The 24,587-nt window shown below is 34.3% G+C and overlaps 1 protein-coding gene across 2 annotated transcripts in view; it reads right to left on the bottom strand.

Moving 5' to 3' along the window:
* Positions 1-24,587, bottom strand: part of IPMK (inositol polyphosphate multikinase) — a 47,383-nt gene that overhangs the window by 21,116 nt on the left and 1,680 nt on the right. Inside the window, exons 2-3 of one of the 2 annotated variants that reach the window (XM_059170221.1) lie at positions 13,301-13,395; positions 6,502-6,598 (exon numbers count right to left, since the gene is read on the bottom strand). In XM_059170221.1, the coding sequence (XP_059026204.1) occupies positions 6,502-6,598; positions 13,301-13,395 (192 nt within the window). The remainder of the gene's footprint in view (positions 1-6,501; positions 6,599-13,300; positions 13,396-24,587) is intronic. The other variant, XM_059170222.1, reaches the window with a different exon arrangement.

Raw genomic sequence — 24,587 nt, 5'->3', positions numbered from 1 at the left:
CCAATTTGGTAGTGATTAAAAACAAACAATAAACTGTTTCTTGTAATAATTAGAGATGACAGAAGCAAGAGTAGATTACAAACCAGAATATAAAATCTCTATTTCCTCTTCCCGTCTTGGGAAGGAGGAAAATACAAATGCAAATCCCATGTATAGTAGGAATACAATAAATGTTTGCTGAATGAATAAATGTTTGCTTTTCTCATTCCTACTGCCCAGTGGGACTTTGGATTTGGCCTTACTACCACTGTAATAACTGAGTCATTCCTTCAGTAAACAGGCCTGAGCATCTTGGGTTTTATTTGACATATATTTCAACTAGCCAAATGTGTTTTTCTTTACTTTACTTTCAGGTTCTTGATATGGGATATATGACTCAAATTACCAAACAACTGCTAAAATATTATTAACCTTGTTAATAACTCTTTTTTTAAAAATTAATTTTTTATAAACATATAATGTATTATTAGCCCCAGGGGAAGTTAATAATTCTTAAATTAAAACCTGCTGAGTTGGCTTAGTGTTTTTCTTTTAGTTCCCTGGCCTTGATTTTTTTTTTTTTGTAAGTGAAACTCAGAATTTGAGATTGTAATTTCTATCCTTCCCTTAGTTGTAAAAATAAACATCAAAACCTGCTTCAGAGATGCAGGTTTTTTTTTTTTTTAAGGCTATAATGTCATATATCTAGCAGCTTGCCACAAGTACTTTTGAATGAAATAGATAAATAGGAAAATGGGACATGATCTGAGCACTGACACCTTTACAGATTTTTTTTTTAAACAGGTTATCACTAGAGTAAAGTCTGAATATTAATTCTTTCTGCAAAATGCGATTAGCAAATTATTTCACTAGCATACAGCTTAATTCAAAAGAAGTCAATCTTGAGATTTAGTAACTTAAATGCTCAAAGGCATTTTACTACAGGGGAGTTTCACTTGTAAAGCAATGTCACAGACTGGATAACAAAGGATGCTTTTTCAGCCAGGCCCCTCTGGCTATAGAATGAAGTAGTATTTTTTAATTTTCAGGTAAACAGAAAATATGTTCTAAAACTCATCCAGGGTTTTAGCCACCTTGGGTGGCTCAGTCGGTTAAGCGTCTGCCTTTGGCTCAGGTCATGATCTCAGCATCCTGGGACTGAGCCCTGCATCCAGCTCCCTGCTCAGCAAGGAGCCTGCTTCTCCCTCTCCTGCTCCCCCTAATTGTGCTGTCTCTCTCTCTCTCTCTCTCTGTCAAATAAATAAAAAAAAAAAATCTTAAAAAAAAAAAAATGAAACTCATCCAAAAAATCGGATGGACTAAGAATAAGTTCTATCTGGATTATTTTTAAGTTCATTCTGACCAAGGTCAAGGAAATAAATGAAAATACTTTCATACAATGTTTGGAAAATAATTATGATTATTTAATATGATGTAACTTGCAAGATATGATTTTGAATGAAGAGAGGTGATTTTTACACATACATGTGTATAACTGTATGTTGTATACATTATAAAGATTGATAGAATAATAACTAGATTTACTTTTTTAAATTCTGAAAACCTCTATTTAAGACAACAGATACTGATACAACCAGTCTCCCAGAGGTCAAAGGACTGGCATTTATGAAACTCAGATCTAAGGAGATATTCTGTAATAATTGTATAATAAATAAAAGGCCATCTACTTTTCAGAAATACATGGAACTCATTATAAGAGATCACAATGACTAGAAATACAGTTAAGTTTAAGAGGCTATGGCTATAAGAGATAAATCCATTATTTATCTACAAATTCATGGAAGCATACACAGAATTTCTATAATTCATTAATTTTTTGAGGCAAAGATCATGAAAATAACTACCAGGTATTCAGAAATACAGCACTTCATGCTGTTATAAGCAGATTACTAAGTAAAATTTCTCAATGGCTTTACCAATGACATAGTTAGCATGCTCAAAATATTATATACTTCATGCTGTTGACGACAGTGTAAGATTACCCAAGGTTACTATGGCTGAAGGAAGCTTCCTATTTTAAATATATTTTCTAATTAAATATGTATAATTAAATATAATTACCTTTAATATAAATTAAATGTAAAACATTGCTTTGTAATACATTATGCATAAAAAGTTCCTATAGCAAATTTTCTACTGCTGTAATATATTCCTGACACCCTAAGAAAGGGGCAGAAAATTCCCAGTATCAAAGAGAAAAAAGTAGAAACATTTGAAATAGTGTAGAAAAACTGAAAGACCTACATATAACTAAAGAGTAAAGATAATTAATTTCTTTAAAGGAAGGACTAGGGAGAGGGCATTCAGGGAGTTGAAGAGTTATTTAGATGCTCTTATACTAAATATTACTGATTGTATAAATTATGAGAATATGGGTTCCAAGTTTCATCAAATTCTTCCCCACCATCTCCAGAAAGTCCAGTAGGTATTAATTACTATCTTCATTTCTGAACCTCTCAAAAAAGGAGAAAAGGCCAGATGAGGAGCCCCCGCCCAACCAGGAAGCCATATGGAAAAACAGAGAAGACCTTTTGCTTCTGCTTTCAACTGCAATCATTGGTCATTTCTAAAGGCAAGATAATCTGAAAGTAGAAAGAATCACAGGCAGAGACCTTGAGCTTCCAAATTTGACCTAAGTGTATAGGAGCTTATTTCAGTGCATGCTTCCTAAAATTTGACTAGTAGCTAGATCCAGACACCTAACAATTAATCAAGCTGGAAAGTACATTTAAAAACTCTCAATTTGCTCAAACCCACTAAAGATATACTTTTCTATCTCCCTAGATAACTATCAATAAAATCTTTTTGATGGTATATATCCTAGGCATCATATGTTTATATAGATAAGGATGAGATTTAATATATGTAACTCAAAATCTTCAAAGATAATTTATAAATGTTTTAACTTAAAAAAAAAAATCTATTGGTCATGTTCTAAAATTAGCTAATGGTGATGATTTTATAGCTCTATGAATATACTAAGAACTACCGAATTGTATACTTTAAATGAGTGGGTTTTATGATACATAAATTATATCTTAATAAAGCTATCATAAAAAAATCAAAAGGAACAAACCTTATTGGTCAGCATGATCTTACACTTCACTTAAGTTACAATAATTTGCTAAGCAAATTTGCAGTACTTTCTACATTTTACTACTCTGGGCTGTAAGAACTACATCAAGTTTATAAAACTACCATTAGCACCTGAAAAATAATAAATAATTTATAAAACTACCATAAGCACCCACCTGGTGGGTGGGTTGGGAGGCCAGTTATTCCTACGTAAAATACAGTAATGCAAACCACAGTGTTCTAAAATTTAAGAAAATATTTGGTTTCATGATATAAATATTTATATTTGTTTCATTATCAAAAGGATAACAGAAAAATGATCCCATGGATTCTCTAAAAAAAGCTAAACACCTGCACAGTGCAAGAATTTTTGTGTAACTTCCTCCAGAGCAAAAAAATTGAAAAACAATAGGAAATCTACCAAGGCAACTATTCAATTACTAAACCACTCTATATACAGTTTGATTCCTGTCCTTTCCACCCTTTTATTTACATTTTCTCCTCTCATTTTCCTCACCTCATTTTCTTATCCCAGTAGCACCAACTTCTCCGTAAGAGAAATTCAAATAAGAATATTAGAATTTTCAAAGCATTCTTACATAACATGCAACTCCTCAAATCTATGTGGTATTATTTTCAATTTATAAAAGAAAAAGTAGAGCTCAAAAGGGTTAATGAGTTGGGGTGCCTGTGTGGCTTAGTCATTAAGTGTCTGCCTTTGGCTCAGGTCATGATCTCAGGGTCCTGGGATGGAGCCCTACATCGGGAGTCATGCTCAGCCTGGAGCCTGCTTCTCACTCTTCCAGTCCCCTATCCCCTATCTTGTGTTCCCTCTCTCGCTGTGTCTCTCTCTGTCAAATAAATAAATAAAATCTTAAAAAAAAAAAAAAAAAAAGGTTCATGATTACCAACTTCACAAAATTTCGAAAAAATCAAGGTAAAACCAAGTCTTTTGGGGTGCCTGGGTGGCTGAGTGGTTTAGCCTCTGCTTTTGGCTCGGGTCATGATCCCAGAGTCCTGGGATGGAGCCCCACTTCCGGCTCTCTGCTTGGCAGGGAGCCTGCTTCCTCCTCTCTCTGCCTGCCTCTGCCTGCTTGTGATCTCTATCTGTCAAATAAATAAATAAAATCTTTAAAAAACAAAACCCAAGTCTTTGGACTTCAAACTACTCTTTCTATTTTAGTATAGATGTCTATTTAGTACTGAAAACCAAGAAGATTGTTAATTGCTAGTAAGTCCTTTATATTTAAATCATATGCTAGTAATTCCAAGCTATAAAATGTTATTTTTAATTAAAATATTTCTTCTTACCCAGATTCTTTCTATATACTCTACTTTTCAAAATAATGATGCTGTTTGCTCAGTTATTCTACGCCTTCCTAACAACGTTTTTAAAAATGAGTATTTACTTATCTGGATGTTGAATACAGTACCATCCTCAGCGACCTCTGTTAATCTTTCAGTCACTTTAACAACAAGTAATGATTCGCTCAAAATTAAACAGCAACCAGTGGCAAAGTTTAATGGAATCCAATTATTTTATGTTACAACGGAAACCTCTATGAAGTAAGATGATCATAAAGATTTGTGAAGTAACTTAAGTAATATGGTGATCTCAATCAGGATATACTGTATATTTGGGACAAAAAGACAAAGAAAGAAGGGAAAAGAGAAAGGAAAGAAATAAAGGGAAAAAAGAAAAAAGGAAGACAAAAGCTAAACTCACTCATTTTTTTTTTTCATATTACTGAAATACAGAAGAATCCTAAATACCCGGGGAATCATAGATTTACTATTACCTAACTGAGAATACCAGGAAGATACCATGATTCCCTACAAATGACACTTCCTTACCTAGTAAATAAGTAGAAGAAAAGAAGAAAAACAAAGCTGATGAACAAGCCCAAGCTGGAGCTCCTTCTCTCCCTCTTCTCAAAATGCAGCTACATCCAAAAAAAAGTGTAGCTTTTTTTTAAACAAGCATATCACTAAACTCTAACATTAATCTGCATAATCAAAACACTGGGAGTTGAGACTATTAATTTGCATTTTAACAAGCCTCTGGGTTTTTCTCAAACTCACTCAAGTTTGAAACTCTTCACTTATTCATGAATGATTCTTCAATCATTAAGCAGTCATGCTATTTGTTTAATTCTGCTCTGTCAAAGGCTTCGAAAAGGCAAATACTTCAAGTATTCATTAAGAAAGAGATGTGACCTTACATAGATCATTTTGTCTTCTAACCACGAAACTTAGCAGTATTTTTTTTAAGACTGTGATTTTTTTTAAAGAGAGGAAGAGGGGAGGAGCAGAGGGAGAAGGAGAGAGAGAATCTTAAGCAGGTTCCACACCCAGCATGGAGCTCAATCTCCCAACCCTGAGATCATGACCCGAAATCAAGAGTCAGATTGACTGAGACACCCAGACGCCCCTAGAAGATTGCAATTTAAAGCCTAGAACGAGACAGAGGAAGTTATGTAAACAAAATATTTTTCTTGGTTTTCCTACTCAAAATGAAAAAAGAAATTGCCCAATAAATAAGGAAAAAAGAACATTTATAAATTTACACAGTATTAAGTACATAGATTTTGTTATTCAATTATAAGAAATTGATCATTAATTTTTTTTTTAAAGACATTTATTTTAGAGAGAAAGAATGTGCACATGTGAGTGGAGGGTGGTGGGAAGGGGCAGAAGAAGAGGGAGGGAGGGAGGGATAGAAGCAGACTCCCTGCTGACCACAGAGCCATCAGGGGGCCAGATGTCATGACTCAGATCATGACCTAAGCTTACATCAAGAGTTGGACACTCAACCAACTAAGCCACCTAGGTTTCCCATTGGTCATTAACGCTATACACCATTTAAGAAACTGGGTATGAAAAACAAAAGCAGGGACACCTGGGTGGCTCAGTCAGTTAAGTGTCTACCTTTAGCTCAGCTCATGATCCCAGATCCTGAGATGGAGACCCACATTGGGCTCCCTGCTCAACAGAGAGTCTGCTTCTTCCTCTCCCACTGCCCACCCCACAACTGCTCACGCTTGCTCTCTCACTTTCTCTCTCTTTCAAATAAATAAATAAAATCCTAAAAAAAGAAAGAAAGAAGTACGATTCCCTTAATGAAGTGAAGAAAAGACTAGAAAGAAAACCACATATATTCTGTCTGTATAAAACTAGGCTTAAATTTATATAAAGGCATTTAAAAAGACACTCTCAGGTCATGATCTCAGGCTCCTAGGATCAAGTCCCACATCAGACTCCCCTGCTTAGTGGGGAGTCTGCTTCTCCCTCTGCCCCCAGCTCCCCATGCTTATATACTCTCTCTCTCAAAAACAAAAAAAATCTTTAAAAATAATTTTAAAAATCAAAATAAAAAGTCATTGTCATGAATTAATAGTAAAGAACAGATTTTTAAGAAAAGATTACCATTCGGTGCAGTGGGAGGTGACCAGATGCCGTAATATTTTGGCAAATATTTTCGTAGCTCTAAAAGAATACCATCAGTACAGTCAGCAGCATAAACCTGAAACAGAGAGAAATATAACATTTGCATGGCAGTTTCTTATAATGCTTTATAATTGCCCTACACATTTCTCAAATAAAATGATACTGGTGAATCATAATCTCGTATTGAGTTTCAATTGGAAATACATTTGGAAGCAAAAAAAAGATTACTTTGTGTCTCCAACAAAAAAGTATGATTGTTTAGAGCACATCTTTCTTGGTTATCTAATTCTAGCCTTTCACTGTCCTTGAACTATTTTACAACTAAGTTGTAGATAAAGCTTCAACAAATGCAAAATAATTCTTGTCCATGGAAATGTAAAAAAATTCTGGCTGGAAGAAGTTCAGCTCACTTCCTTCCACCCTCCACTACCCCTCATGGGAGGGCAGAAGATATATACTTATTTCAACTTCCCTTTAATTCTTATAAATTTGTGCTGCTTTGGGTTTTCTTTTGAACCAGTTTCAATATCTGCTGAGTTTACCAAAATCTTTAACACATGTTCATTTTATATCTGTAAGGGTGTTATGGTTTTTTTAGAAGATTTTATTTATTTATTTGACTGAGAGAGCACAAGTACAGGGAACAGCAGAGGGAGACGGAGAAGCAGGCTCCCTGCTGAGCAGAGAGCTGGATGCAGGGCTCAGTCCCAGGACCCTGAGATCATGACCTGAGCTGAAGGCAGATAGTTAACTGACTTAACAAAGGCACTCGGGAGTTATGATTTTACCTTTAAAAAATTATCCTTTAACTCAATGTAAGTCTAATTATTTGTCATTTAACTCCTTGATGTATAACCGGTAATAATTCTAGAAAATACTAGAAATGTTCACATATCCTGGAACTAGATTCTTAGTTTTTTCCCTAGAAGAGTAGGGAAAGAACATATTTTTGGTTTAAAACAACTTGTAAAACATATTATCCAATGAATTCTCACAATATGGTCTACCCAATTATCCAAAACCATTAAAGTTCACTGGTGTAAAATATTTGTGAAATCTCAGTATTACAATTCTATTTGTCAAGCCATATTCATGTCTAGTAGTTATACATAAAACAATTCTACAAAATAAACTCAAGTGTGGCTGACTCACTAAATATCCATGTGATAGATTGTATTACCCAGTTTTCCCTATTGAAATGTGAGCAGAAATGGTATTAGTCAACTCTAGGCCAAGGTAAGTAAGGGAAGGGTATACCTTACCAACCTTTTGTTCCTGGCATAACATCAGTGAGGGCACAGTGTTCATGAAGACATAACAACAGGATGGAGGAACCAAGTATATATCTATGTTGATATGGACTTAAAATCCATGATATATTTTTAAGTAAAAAAGATAAAAGTACTGGAAGAGTATATATAAAAGGTAAACTTTCTCTTCTTAAATATGGGAGGAGGGAGAGATGATTAAAAAAAACAACAACAACAAAAAAAAATTTTCTACCTGGAAAAATGTAGGATAAAATATAATAAACATTTTCTTAAATGTATACCTGAGCTCCCAAGGAAGAGAAAAGGAAACTCGTAGGGGTCTGAAATAAAGAGGGAACCAAAAGCGTTAAACTGAGTGTAATGTTTGGGCTTCATAAAGGTCTACTCTGAAGATCTGAACCAAAGGTTCTCTTTGTTTCTCACAGATGAAGACAGAGTTACTATACTGAAACAGGGAGAGTAAAAGAAAATCTAACTACTGAATTGTAAAAACTCTGTCATCCTCTCCCTTCCCCTACCATTACACTCTAAAAATGCCAGGGACCAAAAAAAAAAAAAAAAAAAAGATGCTGCTGGGGGCCAAACTGATCAACAAAAAGACAGAAGCAACAAATAAGCAAATAATATTAGGAATATAAAAGAAGTTGTATGTAATCCAACTATATTTTACTATCACAATGACAGAAAAGTCAAGATATTAAAAAACAGAATCAGTGGTTAAAAATATATCCCTTCCCAGGGGCACATGGGTAGCTCAGTAGGTTAAGCATCCAACTCTTAGATTTAGCTCAGGTCCTGATCCCATGGCTCGTGAGATCAAGTCCTATGTCCAGCCAGCTCCATGCTCAGCAGGAGTCTGCTTCGATATTCTCTCCCTCTGCCCCTTCTCATGCTCACACTTTCTCTCTCTTTCAAATAAACAAATAAATCTTTAAAAAAAAAATCCAGGAAAGAAGGAATGAAATGGAAAAAAAAAAAAAAAAAGCATATTAAAAAGAAAAAAAAAAGACAACTGGCTACAATGATACAGTTAAATTCTACTGAGTCCTTAAGGAGGGGCACCTGGGTGGCTTATTGTTAAGTGTCTGCCTTTGGCTCAAGTCATGATCCCAGGGTCCTGGGACTGAGCCCCACACTGGGCTCCCTGCTCAAGAGAAATAAATAAATTTCTAAAAATAAAAATAAATAAATAAATCTCTAAAAATGAATAGGTGAATGAATAAATAAATAAAATGAATAGATAAATGAATAAAATCTTTTTTTAAAAAAGCCCTTAAGGAACAAAATCCTTATCTGATAGAAATTCTTCCATAAAATAGAAAAAGAAATGCCCCTCCTTTCATGAAGATATAAGAAATCTGATATCAAAGTTAGACAAGGAAAATATGTCAATAAAATAATTTAATCTCATTTTTGGGAATAGGTGGAAAAAATATTAAATAAAACACTAGCAAACAAAATCCAGTAATGCATATTATTAAGAAAAAATTAGAAGGACATGCACAAGTAGGTTTTACTCCAAAAATGAAAGGTGACAATAGATTAGAAATCTATTATGACATTTACATTAACAGATTAAAAGAGGAAACTCATAAAATCATTTCAATAGATACAGAGAGGGTAGCTGAAAAATATTCAATACCCATTCTTGAAATAAAAATAGAATGGATGTTGTGTAACTTCCCCTTTTCCCAAGAAACTAACTTCAATCAACTAGATCGGTGGGCATCCCTTGTCCACCAGTGATGGACTTAATAGTACAAGATAGTGGAGGGTAGGAAAAGTGTTGAGGTCAGGTTATTTACTTCTCTAATTTCCTCCTTCTCAGTTCATACCTTCTAGTAAAGTCACCTTCCCTTAGTTCTAGTAACCAGTGTCTCTTAATAGTACAAGATAGTGGAGGGTAGGAAAAGTGTTGAGGTAAGGTTATTTATTTCTTTAATTTCCTCCTTCTCAGTTCATACCTTCTAGTAAAGTTACCTTCCCTTAGTTCTAGTAACCAGTCCCTTTCTTTGCCCTTTCAGGCCCAGAGATGATATAGCATTATCTCTTGTAGGTGGCCTTGAACTGTGACCACACCTTTGTAAACAGCCCTTTTATTAAACTGACAGAGTGAGGGTGGGCCGGTTAGCTCAGCTGGTTAGAGCGTGGTGCTAATAAACTGACAGAGTGTACCTTCATATTTTGACAGTCTTGACGCCCACAGAAGGCAATTTCCTTAATCTGGGAAGAAGTATCAGAAACTTAAGAGAAAGCCATACTTAAAAGGAGAAATTTAGAAGTACTTTTCTTAAATGAGAAGAAGATGCCCTTTCTTTCCCCCATCACTACTTCCATTCACCACTGTACTGGAAGTACTTAAAAGAAATATATGGATTCAAAAGGAACAATAACAGGGGCACCTGAGTGGCTCAGTAGGTTAAGCCTCTGCCTTTGGCTCAGGTCATGATATAAGGGTCCTGGGACCGAGCCCTGCATCAGGCTCTCTGCTGGGCAGGGAACCTGCTTCCCTCTCTCTCTCTATCAAATGAATAAATAAAATATTAAACAACAATAACAACAAAAACCCTTCCAATCACCATAGCTTTAACTGTCTACACAGGAAACAATTAGAACTGTTATAGTTCAATGAGATTACTAGATAAAAGAAATACAAATATCATTCCTATATATTAGCAATCATTGGGAAACAATTCAAAAAAATATTTATGACAGAAACAAAAAATGAGGTACAAAGAGTAAGCTGAACAAATTATGTAAAAGACTTTTACAGAGGGAATATAAAATACATTCTTCAAAAAGGAGGGCATGTGTAGCAGTTAAAAGTACATATTCAAGAGCTAGACTGAGTACATTCAAATCCTAGGGCCATCATTAACTATTTGAATGATTTGGTAAAATTATTTCAACTAATGATGCCTTCATATGTACAGGTATAAAAAGAGGATAATATAGAACCTAACTCACAGGTTTTTTCTGAGGATTAAACAAGTTAATACTGGAAAAGCATTTATATTAGTATTTGTTTTTTGTTTTGGCTTGTACTGTTTTTTTCTACTTCATCTAAATGAGCTAAAACTACAAAATTCTTAGATGAAAATAAGCATAAATCTTCATGACTTTAGATATGACACCAAAAGCACAAGCAACAAAATAAAAAACAGATGAATTGGACTTCAAATTTTTAAAACATTTGTGCTTCTAATCACTACCAAGGAAGTGAAAAGACAACCCAAAGAATGGAAGAAAATATCTGCAAATCATTTACCTGATAAGGGACTTTTATCTAAAATACATAAAGAACTAAAACTAAATTAAAAAGACCACGCAATGAAAAAATAAGCAAAGGATTTGAAAAGACATTAGTCCAGAGAATAAATATACATAGTCAGTAAGTACATGAAAAGATACTCAACATCATTAGCCATTAGGGAATTGCAAACCAAACAAACTGCAATGAAATTAGCATTGCACTCTCAAAAACAAAAACAAAACAAAACAACAACAAAAACCACAAAAAAATAAAAACCACTTCAACACTCACTTGGATGGCCATTAAAAACAAACAAAAACCCTGACAAATATTGGTGAGGATGAGGGGAAACTGGAAACTTCATACATTGCTGGTGAAAATATAAAAAAATGGTAAAGCCCCTCTGGGACACACTGACAGTTCCTGTAGAATATTCAAATGACCCACCAATTCCAAAATTGGAAACAGGTATTCAAGCACTAATGCAAAAATGTACATAGCCAACACTATTTACAAAAGCCAAAAGATGAGAACAACCCAAATGTCCATCAGTGGGTGAATGGATAAACAAAATGGGGTATGGAAGTAAAACGGAATGTTACTTTTCCTTAAAAAGGAACAAAGTTTATGGACAATGGGGAGAGTATGTGCTATGGTGAGTGCTGTGAAGTGTGTAAACCTGGCGATTCACCGACCTGTACCCCTGGGGATAAAAATACATTATAATACAGTTTATAAAAAAATTTTAAAAAATAAAATGAAAAAAACAAAAAAAAGGAACAAAGTACTGATGCATACTATAACGTAGATGAACTTTAAAAACATTATGCTAGGGGTACCTGGGTAATGCAGTTGGTTAAGCAATCAATTCTTGGTTTCAGCTCAGGTCATGAGACAGAGCCATAAGTTGGGCTCCACACTCAGCACAGAGTCTGCTTGACATTCTCGCTCCCTCATCCTCACCACCTCCTGCTCATGCTCTCTCTCCCTCTAAAATGAGTAAATAAATCTTTAAAAGAAAAAAACTCTACGCTAAAAAACCAGGCTAGGCTCATATTATACATAATTCCATTTATATGAAATATCCTGTGGGCACCTGGATGGTTCAGTGGGTTAAGCCTCTGCCTTTGGCTCAGGTCATGATCTCAGGGTCCTGCGATCGAGCCCCACTTTCGGCTCTCTGCTCATCAGGGAGCCTGCTTCCCCCTCTCTCTCTGCTTGCCTCTCTGCCTACTTGTGATCTCTCTCTGTCAGATAGATAAATAAAATCTTTTAAAACAAATTTTTATATGAAATATCCTGAATAGGTAAATCCATAGAAAGCAGATTAACAGTTGCCAGGGATGGCTTAACAGGTACAGGGTTTTGTGTGATGAAAACATTTTGGAACTAGACAGAGTTGAGAGTTGAAAACACTGTGAATGCACTAAAAAGTATTCCTACTCATAGAGGTAATTAGATGTTAAGTATGCCATGTCCCTTTCCCCAAATTTAAAGATTCATAGTATGTATTAGCACATTTAAGGTTCTAAAAAAAGTCCTGTAGTAAAAATAAAAACACTTACTTAAATTCAGCACTTCTGCAATGGGCTCTCAGTTAAGGGGTATTTATTTATTTATTTTTGTCAGAGAGAGAGAGAGAGAGAGAGAAAACAAGCAGGCAGAGTGGCAGGCAGAGGCAGAGAAACAGGTTCCCTGCTAAGCAAGGAGCCCAATGTGGGGACTCGATCTCAGGATCCCCCTGAGATCATGACCTGAGCTGAAGGCAGCAGCTTAACCCACTGAGCCACCCAGGTGTCCCAATTAAGGGGTTTTTAGAATGTAGGTCTAAATCCATTAATTGAAATCAATTTAGCAGATCGAAATAAGGATCTTTAAGAAATAAAGTAGACTAGGGGCACCTGATTGGCTCAGTCAGTTGGGCAGCCGACTCTTCATTTCAGCTCAGGTTATGATCTCAGGGTTGTGAGATCAAGTCCCGAGTTGGGCTCTTCACTCAGCACGAAGTCTATTCGAGTTCCTCTCCCTCTGCCTTTTCCCTACCCCCCTGCTCATGCGTGTGCTCTAAAACAAATAAATAAATTTTTAAAAATGAAGTATAGTGGAAAATACTAGACTGTAGAGATACACATTATATTCATGAAGCTTTTATTTTAGTCACATATACAATATACCAGGACATGCTGTTAAATGAATTTACCTAGTCATCAGAGAACTATGAAAAACTCTTTGAATACAATGAAACAAACCTTACCTCACTTACCATATTATAGAATTCCAGCTCTCTTGGACCCCTTGGAGGTGGCTGTAACTGTTTCAAAACTGTGCCATCTGGATGTTGCAGGATACCTATAGAACAAAAATCAGCTATTTTTTAATGCTTTGATAATGGTATACCTTGTATCACAAAATAGATGAGTTCTTAAAGTTACAGATAAATCACTTTCATAAAAATTAAGGGGTCTGTTTTCCTTATTTCAGAAATTTCAACATTTAACCAATAGATTTCAGTGCTTGTTATATGCAAAGCACCAGAACACAAATTGTGATGTGTGGTTTTATTGTCTCAAATTACTATTCCCTTTAGAGCCCTCTCAGACTTTCTAATAAATTTAGAATATATTTCTAAATTTTATAGAAATTCTTCAGTAATAGTCTTTCTGGGAGAAAGTAATTTATAGTTAAAAAAAATCACAAGCAGTAGTGTAAACTGATTCCACTCTTGTATACAGAAAAAAACAAATATGTTAAAGGTGGTACTATATGAACTTCCTATTTTGTAACTTTTTAATAAGTTTTTCTCATTTATTATAAGAAACCAACTAAAAGTTTTTCCTGATTCAGATGCACTACGTACAGATAGTTTGAGGGCACATAACCACTGGGAAAAGTGGGGATGGAAATCAGATACCAAGTCTGAAGCAGGAAGGGGCAACTTCTCATTATCAGCCCACTCAAAGGAGAACCCTTTTCTTAAAGCCATCACATATGTACTAGCACTGGTCCTGTCCCTATACCAACAACACTCATTACCAAATTTATATGCTAAAATCTTAAATTTTCAAATACTGAGATTTTCACCAAATCACATGTTAGAACACAACAGGGCTCAAATAAGTATCGTAAGGAAAAAAAGAGACTATGTCAAAAAAAATTCCTTCACTGAAAAAATTAAATTAAATTAAAAAACGAAAAACAAAAAAAACCTCTTGGACTTCTACTTTCACTTAAGAGTCAGAAATCTAAAAATCCCATCCCAAGACTCAGGGTCAGAGGGCCTACCTAATATTGAAGCTGACCAAGACAACAAGAAACACCCCCTACAGCCTTGCATCAGGCTGGTAATTATCAAGTAATAAGCAACAGTAGCCTACATTTGGAGAAAAGGCATGAACATGGAGAAAAATTATCTCTGAAGCCTGAGTACACAAAGAAGACATAAAGTAGAGGGTTAAACAGGAATGTTGAGAAAACTCCTCTGGCAAATCAACCCCATTCTAAACATAAGATTACAATAGAAAAACTTCAAGCCTGAGGGGCACTAAAGGTGTTATTAGTCTGCTCTAGCTTCCATAACAAAATACTGTAGACTAAGTGGCTTAAACAACAAAAATTTATTTTTTCACAATTCTAGAGGCTGGAAGTCACAGATCAAGATGACAGCCTATTTAGCTACCGGTGAGAATTTTCTTCCTAGCCTGTAGACAGCTGCCTTCTTATTTTTACCTCACATGGTGGAGACAGTGAGAGAAAAAACATACTCTCATATCTCTTTTTATAAGGACATTCATCCTTTTGGGTCAGGCCCACCCTTAAGCCCTCATTAATCTTAATTATCCCCACAAAGACCCTCTCCAAATACAATCATACTGAAGAAGGTTGTTCCTTCAGTGTATGAATTTGGGGCAATACAACATTCAGTTCATAACAGAAAGTATAACAAAATTCAAACTTGGCTCTATTCCGGACTAGATTGGTTCAATCACCAACACTAACTGCCTAGCAGAAGAGGTACATTCATTTCAGTTATAAATACTGTTTGCTTTCAGTCTCACATGTGATGTCCAGAATTTAATAAAATATTACAAGACATATGAAAAAGCAAGGGAAAAAAACACTACCAAAAGAAGATGCAACATATAGAAGAGTTTCAGAGATGATACAAATGTCAGAATTATCAAAGGAAATTAAATAACCACAATTAACATGTTAAAGATTATAACAGAAAAGGTAAATAGCATGCATGCAAAGATGGGAAATTTCAGTACAGAAACTTAAGAGACAAATGGAATGTTAGACGTGAAAAAAGGGAGTGGCACCTGGGTGGCTTAGGCAAGTGTCTGCCTTCAGCTCAGGTCATGATCCCAGAGTTCTGGGATCCAGTCCCCCAACAGGTTCCCTGCTCAGTGGGGAGTCTGCTCCTCTCTCCCTCTGTCCCTTCCCTGGCTTGTGTTCTCTCCTCTCTTGCTCACTCTCTCTCAAATAAAAAAAGAAATTTAAAAAAAAATAAGAAAAAAGAATAAAGAGACAAAAACATGCTTTCCATGGGCTCATAAGCAGACAAAGTATAGAAGAGGAAGGAATCAGAATATAGAAGGAATCAAAATATAGAAGAGGAAGGAATTGCTGTTGACAGGTCAACAGCAATTACCCAAACTGAAACACAAACAGGAGAAAAAAAAAAGTGGAAAAAGTTAGAAGAAAGCATCTACAATCTGTGGAATAATACTGAACAGCCTAAGATAACTATTAGAATCCTAGAAAAAAGAAAAGGCACACTCATGTTCACTGAAGCCATTATTCACAATAGCCAAAAGTGGAAGTAACCTAAATGTCTATCAACAGATGAAAGATTTAAAAAATGTGATCTATACATATAATGGAATATTTTTCAGCCTTCAAAAAGGAAATTCTTCATTCCATGCTACAGTATGGATGAACATGGAGGGCATATGTTAAGTGAAATGAGACAGTTACAGAAATACAAATACTGCATGATTCCACTTACATAAGGTATTTAAAGTAGTCAAACTCTTAGAAACGGCAATTACAATGCTGGTTTCCAGGTCCTGGAGGAAGGGAGAGGGGAATTTGTTGCTCAAGGAATAGAGTTTCACTTTTGCAAGATGAAAAAGTTCTGAGAGATATGTTGCACAAAAATGTTTGTATAGTTAGCACTACTGTACTGTATGGTTAAAATGATTAATATGGTAAATTTAATGTTGTGGGGCTTTTTTTTTTTACTAAAATGAAAAAATTATGTAGGTAGTGGGATTACAACTATGTAAAATAAGTGCATGTTAAAATTTCTATCTGTGGCAAGAACTTTCTAGGTAATTTTTATTTCTTTTTTTGTAACTTTCTCCAGGAGTTTCTATAATAAACACACTGCTTTTATTATGAGAAAAAATATATGACATGAAAAATTCAAATATACTAAAATGATTATACATTCTATTTAATCTCAATTATGTAAACAAGTTATTGAAAAAGACGAAGGGAAAAGTTTTTAAATGACAGAAAGGGTATGAGGAAATACTTGACAAGACAATGTCTAAAATGTCCTAAAACTAATAAAAAACCTAAAAACACAGAGACAGGAATTCTAAATAGGATAGAAAATACAACCTCCTACTAGACTTTTTTTAAAGACTTTATTTATTTATTTGACACAGAGAGAGAGATCACAAGTAGGCAGACAGGCAGGCAGAGAGAGAGGGGGAAGCAGGCTCCCCGCTGAGCAGAGAGCCCGATGCAGGGCTCGATCCCAGGACCCTGAGATCATGACCTGACGTGAAGGCAGACACATAATCCACCGAGCCACCCAGGCGCCCCCAAACTCCTAGATATTTTAAATATAAAGACACAGAGGAGTTAAAAGTAAAAGGATAAGAAAAAGGACTATACTAGCAACTACCATTCATAAGAAAGTTAACATATTATTACCATATATCAGACTATGTTAATAATAGAGAACTCAAGAAAAAGGAATGCTGTATTATGCAAAAAGGGACATTTCATAAGTCAATTCATTTAGACACAGCAATCCTAAATGTGTGTACCTAATAAGAACTTCAAAATAAATGACAAAAAAAAAAAAAAAAACCTGACAGAACTGAGAAGAGAGACAAACCTGCAATTACTCTCTCAAAAATTGATAAAACATTAGTAGTGACACATAAAACTAAACAACAGTATCAAACAATCACATTGACAGTTACGGGATACTATATCCAACAGAATAGACATTTTTTCATGTACAAATGGAACATTTTTTCATGTACAAATGGAACATTTACCAAGACTGACCATGTGCTAAATGATTTAAAAAAAAAAAAAAGTTTAAATTTAAAAGGACTGAATATTCTCTGTCCATAATGGAAATAAGATATTTGGGAAAATACCAAAGAGATGAGAAGTAAACACACTTGTAGTTAATCCATGGATCAAAATACACAAAGGAAATTAAAAAACATTTTTAACTAAATAATAATAAAAACTAACTAACAACATTTGTGAAATGTACCTGAAGTACTGCTTAGTACTCAGAGGAAAATGAGTAGTTTTAAATACTTCTATTAGAAAAAAAGAAAAAGAAAGGGGGAGTTCCAACTTAAGATGCTAGAAAGAAGTAAAATATTAACCCAAAATAAGTGGAAAGGCAGGAGCAAATAAAAACAAAAACAATGAAGTAAGAATAGACAACAGGAAAAAAAAAAAAATCAATGAAAAAGATTCTCTGAGATCAATAAAACTGATATAACTCTAGCTAGATGGAGCAAGAAAAAAACAAATTACCATAGTGAGGAATAAATGAAAGATGGGGTGTCACAATAAATGCTATAAGCATTAAAGTCATAAGACAGTTATGAACTTCATACCAATAAATCCAACTTAAATAAAATGAATAAACTCCTTTACACATAAATTATTAAAACACAAGAAGCAGAAAACCTGAGTTGCCCTAGGTCTATGAAGAACACTGAATTCATAATTTTAAATATCTTTATAGATAACTGTAGGCCAAAATGGTTTCAACAGTAAATTCTATCAAACATTTACAGAAAAAGATAATAGCACTCTTCCCAAATTTTTTTTAGAAAACAGGAAAGTGGGGAACATTTCCCCACTAATTTTATGAAACCAGCATATTCTTTTTAAAAATCCCAACAGACTTAATATTATAGACCTCATGAACACAGTCATAAAAATATTTAATGAAACATCAGTAAACTTAATCCAGTAATATATTATCACGACCATGAGGACTTATTCCAGGAATGCAAAGTTGGTTGAAATATTTCAGTATGAGTAAATACGTTGATATTTTGGATAAGACAGAATTCTCAAAGAGAAAGAAGAGATATATAAACAGGGGAAGGTAAAGAAAAACCCTGTGGTATTAGGTTCAAATTATAGGTATAGGTATGAACCCAAATTTTAAAAATATTAAATTACGTATCTCTTAGTCCAATCTGCTTAAGGAAAACCAGCAACCATACCCAAGGACCAATGAGTATACCTAGTGCCCATACTCTGGTTTTTAAATACCATTCTTCCCTAAAGGAACCAGGTTCTTAAAGAAAAATAAGCTTGCTCCAGGGCTGGAACAGAAAAAGTACAAGATAAACAGAGAACATCTTTTTTATGCTAGAAAGTGAGAAAGTGCTTCAAAAGAAAATTGGGAGGGGTGCCTGGGTGGCTCAGTGGGTTAAAGCCTCTGCCTTTGGCTCAGGTCATGATCCCAGGGTCCTGGGACTGAGCCTCCCATCAGGCTTTCTGCTCAGCAGGGAGCCTGCTTTCTCCTCTCTCTCTCTGCCTGCCTCTCTGCCTACTTGTGATTTCTGTCTGTCAAATAAATAAATAAAAATCTTAAAAAAAAAAAAAAAAAAAAGGAAAAATGGGAAATGTTGAAAAGACCAAGTAACCAGCCTGAAGAAGCTCCCACTGCCCAAATTTGGGACAAGATGAGCATCAATGTAAGTAGTAACAATAATGGATAAGACCCATTGCCTAGAGTCTGCAAAAATCCTTATAATGAAAGAAAGCAAGAGAGAGAGAGAAGGGAAACCTACAATTCCCTAAAGCAGAATGCCAACTAACAAATTTAACAGGAATGACAGTTATTACCATTTTGCAACTACCACAGTAATAAGTTGGTCAAATATCGTCAATGTATGCTTACAACGCTGGATGAAAACTGAGGAACAGGATTTTAAGTCTCCATCAGTCTTTTTTTTATTCCTCTCAAATTACTTAATTACAATAAAAAAAAAATGAAAACTTCACAGTGGAAAACTTGGCACATATCACCTAACCAAGCTGTCAAAGTCACATCACCAGTAATGCAACTGACATCCTGTGCTTTATAATGCTTCAAGAATACAATGTAACTCAAATAGTGTTCTGACGAAGCCTATACTCTTTAAGTATTTCACAGTTATGAAATAAAAGAAAAAAAATGAAAAACTGTTCCAAATGATAAGTAACTAAAGAGTCCTAACAACTAAATGCAACATGCAGTCTTGGATGGGGGAAATTGCTACAATGGATATTACAGGGGGAAAAAATGACAAAAGCCTAATATTAAATATTCTCAATTTGATCACTGTACCATGGTTAGGTAAGAGAATGTTCTCATTTTTAGGAATTATTTAGAGGAAAAGGGGTCATAATGTCTGCAATTTAATCTTAAATGATTCTGCTAAATCATTATCAAGTAGAAAGTGATAAAGCTAATGTGGCAAAATATTAATAACAGGTAAACCTAGATGAATGGTATACATTAATTGATTATACTATTCTTGCAACTTTTCAGTTTGAAATTTTCCCAAAATAAAATAAAAATTCCTTAAAAAAGGCAGTACAATTTATAGTAGCATCAAATACTTAGGGCAAAATCTAGCAAATGCTGTATAAGACCTCTACAATGAAAACTATGACTAAGAGAAATTTAAGAAGGCCTAAATAAATGGAGAAATCTGCTATGTTCATGTATTGGAAGATGCAAGTACTATAAAGAAATCAATTTTCACCATAGCACCTTATAGACTCAAAGCAAACACAAAAATCTTACCTTTTCTTGGGAAAAATGACAGGTTGATTTAAAATCTATATGGAAATGCAAAGGATCAGAAATCATCAAGACAATCTCAAAAAAGAAAACAGGATGCTTATTCCACCATACATTAATACTCAATTCCTCACTGAATTAAGACAATGGGATATTACTTCTATAATAAACAAATCAATGAAAATAAATACAAGTCTAAAAGCAAATCCAAGAAATCCAGGGGTATATATGCACAATGGAGTACAACTGACTGTTAAAAAGGATGAGGAAGCACTCTATGAATTGATACTACTGATTTCTAAGATATATTAAGTTTAAAATTGAAGTGCAAAACAGTAGATAAAGTGTACTACTTTTTGTGCCAGAAAGAAAGAAAAATACAAAAATTTATATATATATCTCTGCATGTTCTTGCAACAAGTAACTTAGCAAGGATAAATCAGAAAATGAGACTCGTTACCTACAAAGGATGTTGAGAAATGGGTGGAGTGACAGAGAATGAAGTGATACTTCTGATAGATCTCTCTGTAAAGTTTTGAGTTTTGGAAGAATGTTAATTTTATAAACATTCAAAAATACATAATTAAATAAAAATGAAGGGAGGGAACTGAATTTAAACACAAATGAATCCAACTGTTTTTCAAATAAACAATATTACTTTAGAGAAGAGGGGGGAAAATAACCAACCCCCCCTCACCCCACAAACCCCTAACCCAATAGCTTCTGAAGTGTTTCCAACCACATACCCTTAGTATAAGGGAATCTCATCTTGAATTCTTTATTCTAGGTTTGTTTTCTGTAGTAGTAGAGGTATAGAAATTCTGAAAATCACAGGAACAAGCAAAACATACAAACCAAAAAACACACACACCCAAAAGAACATTAACAGTGTTGCGAGCCAGGATTCTCACTGAGGTAGATAGGAAATACAAATTTAGAATTAGGAAAGAAAAGAACTCTGTGGTACTGGAAAGAAATTGGAAATATCAGTATAAATTATGATTTCTAAATATTTATACATTCTTCTCAGTTAGTTCTTTGGAAGGGCCAAGAAGCAGTAATACTCCAACAGCAATGAGCACATCTAGCACCCAGATCTTAGTTTCAAAATACCATTTCCCACTGAAAATGAACCAGGACTCCTGAGAGCAACTGCTGGCTCTAGAATTGGGAAGGGAACGTATAAGTCTAAAATAACTTGTGACAAAAAGGAAGGAAGTACTCCCACTCAACAAATCTGGGACAATTTGAACACCAAAATAAATACATTCTATAATGGGTCATGACACTATAAAATAAGAATCTATGGGTCCAAACTATTAATAAAGGACATATACAGGAGTAAATTGAGGGCTGTTTTTAGAATGCTGACTGTGAAAATAAATAGAGGTAGTGATAGAACTGGGGAGAAAAATCACAATTTTTCAACTTTCAGAGTAAAGACTGCTTCAGGCAAAAATCACCAATAGATGCCAAACCTAAGATGAAGTCTGAGGAGGATCTGGATATGTCCATGATCTCGAAGTGTCTCTCCACAGTTTATCAGTTGCAAAGTGAAAAATATTAACTACATGCTGGAGAAGCCTGACCACAACTGGACCAGATAATCAAAATAAATATCACTAATAATGGAGAGATGGACATTGTAGGCCTCCAGATGTGATACCTTGAGGAGAACACACTTCTATAATAATCCAGTCAGAAACACATCACCTGAATCTTATAACCCATCAGAAATCCAAATTAAAGACCATTTCATAAAATAACTAGTTGGTATTCTTAAAAAATGACAATGTCATAAAAGATAAAGGCTGAGGAGTTGTTACAAATTAAAGGATTCTGAGAGACATGACAACTAAATGCAATAAATGATCTTTAACTAAATCCTGGACTGAGGAAAACAAGTATGATAAAAGACATTACTGGAACAGCTGACAAAATTAGAATATGGATTATGGATAAAGGCACTGTATCACTGTTAAATTTCATATATTTGATAAATATGCCATGGTTACAGAAATACACACTGACATATTACTGTATAAAGGGACAAGATATATACAACCTATCCTCAAATAGTTCCTCCCAATAAATAATATGCAAGAGAAAGAAATTCCATAAAATGTAAAGTTCTCTATACTGTCTTTGCAACTTTCCTGTAAGTCTGAAATTATTTTAAGTCAATTAGTTTTAGAACATATCTAATGAAACAGACCATAAGCCAACATAGATAACACCAATTTAAATACTTCTTTTACCCTAACCACCTCATTTCTATATCCTTTGATCAGGAAACAAATACAGGATTTCAATATTTGTTTGAAACTTTAAGGAATTTTGAAAGAAATTAATGGTACATGTTAAATAATAAAACAGAAAAAGGATTTCATGCTAACTTTGGTGAGCTTTGGGAATTTAAACCAAATTCCTCCCTCTTAAGAATGTGAAACCTCCCTATAATGTTGCACAATGTGTTAAGTATACTATATTGCACAAAAATGCACTATTACGGAATTGTTGGAATAAATTGTGATAGAGTCACACTATGGAATACACCAGTTTTTTTTTTTTTAAATATAAAGTGTATTATGAATACAAAAATATGGATATACTACATAATACAGAATTTTTAAGAAGCTGCTGATATATCGCGGCGCCTGAGTGGCTCAGTGGGCTAAGGCCTCTGCCTTTGGCTCAGGTCATGTTCCCAGGGTCCTGGGATGGAGACCCCTCCCCACCACCCCTGCATTGGGCTCTCTGCTCAGCGGGGAGCCTGCTTCCTCCTCTCTCTCTCTGCTTGCCTCTCTGCCTACTTGTGATCTCTATCAAATAAATAAATAAAATCTTTAAAAAAAAAAAAGTTGCTAATATATCTATTTGTACAAAAATTAGAGTTCTGTTAGTGTATTTACATATGGGCCCAGAAACAAAAACCTGAGAAGTTGCACCAGGAATAGTTACCAGTGACTACCTATAAGAGAGGGAGAGTAGGGAGAAGGGTACTATTATACCATTTGAATTTTTTTCCTAAAAGATTATGTACTACTTTTACAATTAAAAAACCAACACTTTGTATTCTTAGATATAAGACTGAAATCATACTTCAGTGAAGAACACAAAATATTAATCTGATAGCAGAACTATAACATGTTCTTATTACTCAACTATAACAAGATCTATTTTTACATTCAAGTACTTTTGTGCAATTGGTTTCATGTTTTTAATTTTTAATTTAACAAAGCCAACAACTTCTTTTTGGAAATAGGTAAGATAGATTATCAATCCAAAACTGAAAAACCCTTAGTTAATGGTAGTAAGAAAAATTTTAAAAGGCAAAACAAATATCTACACAATGTCTTTAAGAAAATTTACTCTGAAAATTTCAGTTGACAGCCAAGCCAAAGTATAATCTACACAAAGTACTTTACAACTGTAAGTGATTTATGATAGTAGAGAGATACAACAAATTCTTGAACTTTGAATTACTGAGCATCTTGTTATCCATTTTATGAATACATAAGATTATCATCATTCAGGTGTCCTTTCATTAATAACATATGCTAGGCTGTGTAAATAACTATGAATTAAATTCAATAAAATATTTATTAGGTTGCTAGCACAGTATGTTCGAGGCATTGTGCACTAGTGATACAGACAATCCCTAGTCAAGAGTATCCTACAAAATTTTTTAAATTGAATGCAATAATAAATAAAATTAAGGACTTTTAGAATCTTAACTACTCCTTCAATTAGGTAATTTGGGTGCCAAAACAACTTTCAGCCACTGTTTGCAATGTGGCATAAAGTCACATTTAGAGTACATTTGTGAATAGGCTGAATAGGTTCACTATTACACACTTTGATAAGCAGTGGTTACACTCTCAAATGACAATCACCATTGAAATTGTGTGTATTCTGGGGTATTTTATCTATTTTCCTTTGTACATGAGTCAATCTCTAGGGACCCTTAGGAAAACAATTATTTTTTTTAAGGCTTCTAAAATACTATTAGGAATATTATCATTACAATTCATTAAAATAAATCAGTAGGTATGCAGTATAAATTTACTAACAATAATTCCATAATTACTCTCAAACTTTCAATACCAGAAGAGACACACACAAGAATGTGTCTGTGCAAAGCATCTTAAGTTGTTTCCTTACATCTAGGCTAAGTACCTTGAGAACTATATTTGTTTCCTTGCCTTTGTGAACTAAAAGAACTGTCATTTTTCACTCTTTCAACATTTCTCAATTTAACTAAGCCCCAATCCCAGGACAAGGCTATGAGGATAAACAGATTTGGTCCCTAACTTAAAGGAACTCACAGTTCAGTGGGGACAAAGGCAGAGTCTACATGACATCATTAACACCTAACTTTCACCATGAAAAAAAAGAAAGGTGGGTAAAGATAAAAGCAGGAAGAAATACCGCTCCTTGAGAAATAACATACATACAAAGATTCAAA

The sequence above is a fragment of the Mustela lutreola genome, chromosome 4 (genome assembly GCF_030435805.1).
Source record: "Mustela lutreola isolate mMusLut2 chromosome 4, mMusLut2.pri, whole genome shotgun sequence".
Lineage (NCBI taxonomy): Eukaryota > Metazoa > Chordata > Mammalia > Carnivora > Mustelidae > Mustela > Mustela lutreola.
This window is presented reverse-complemented; position numbering and strand designations above follow the sequence as displayed.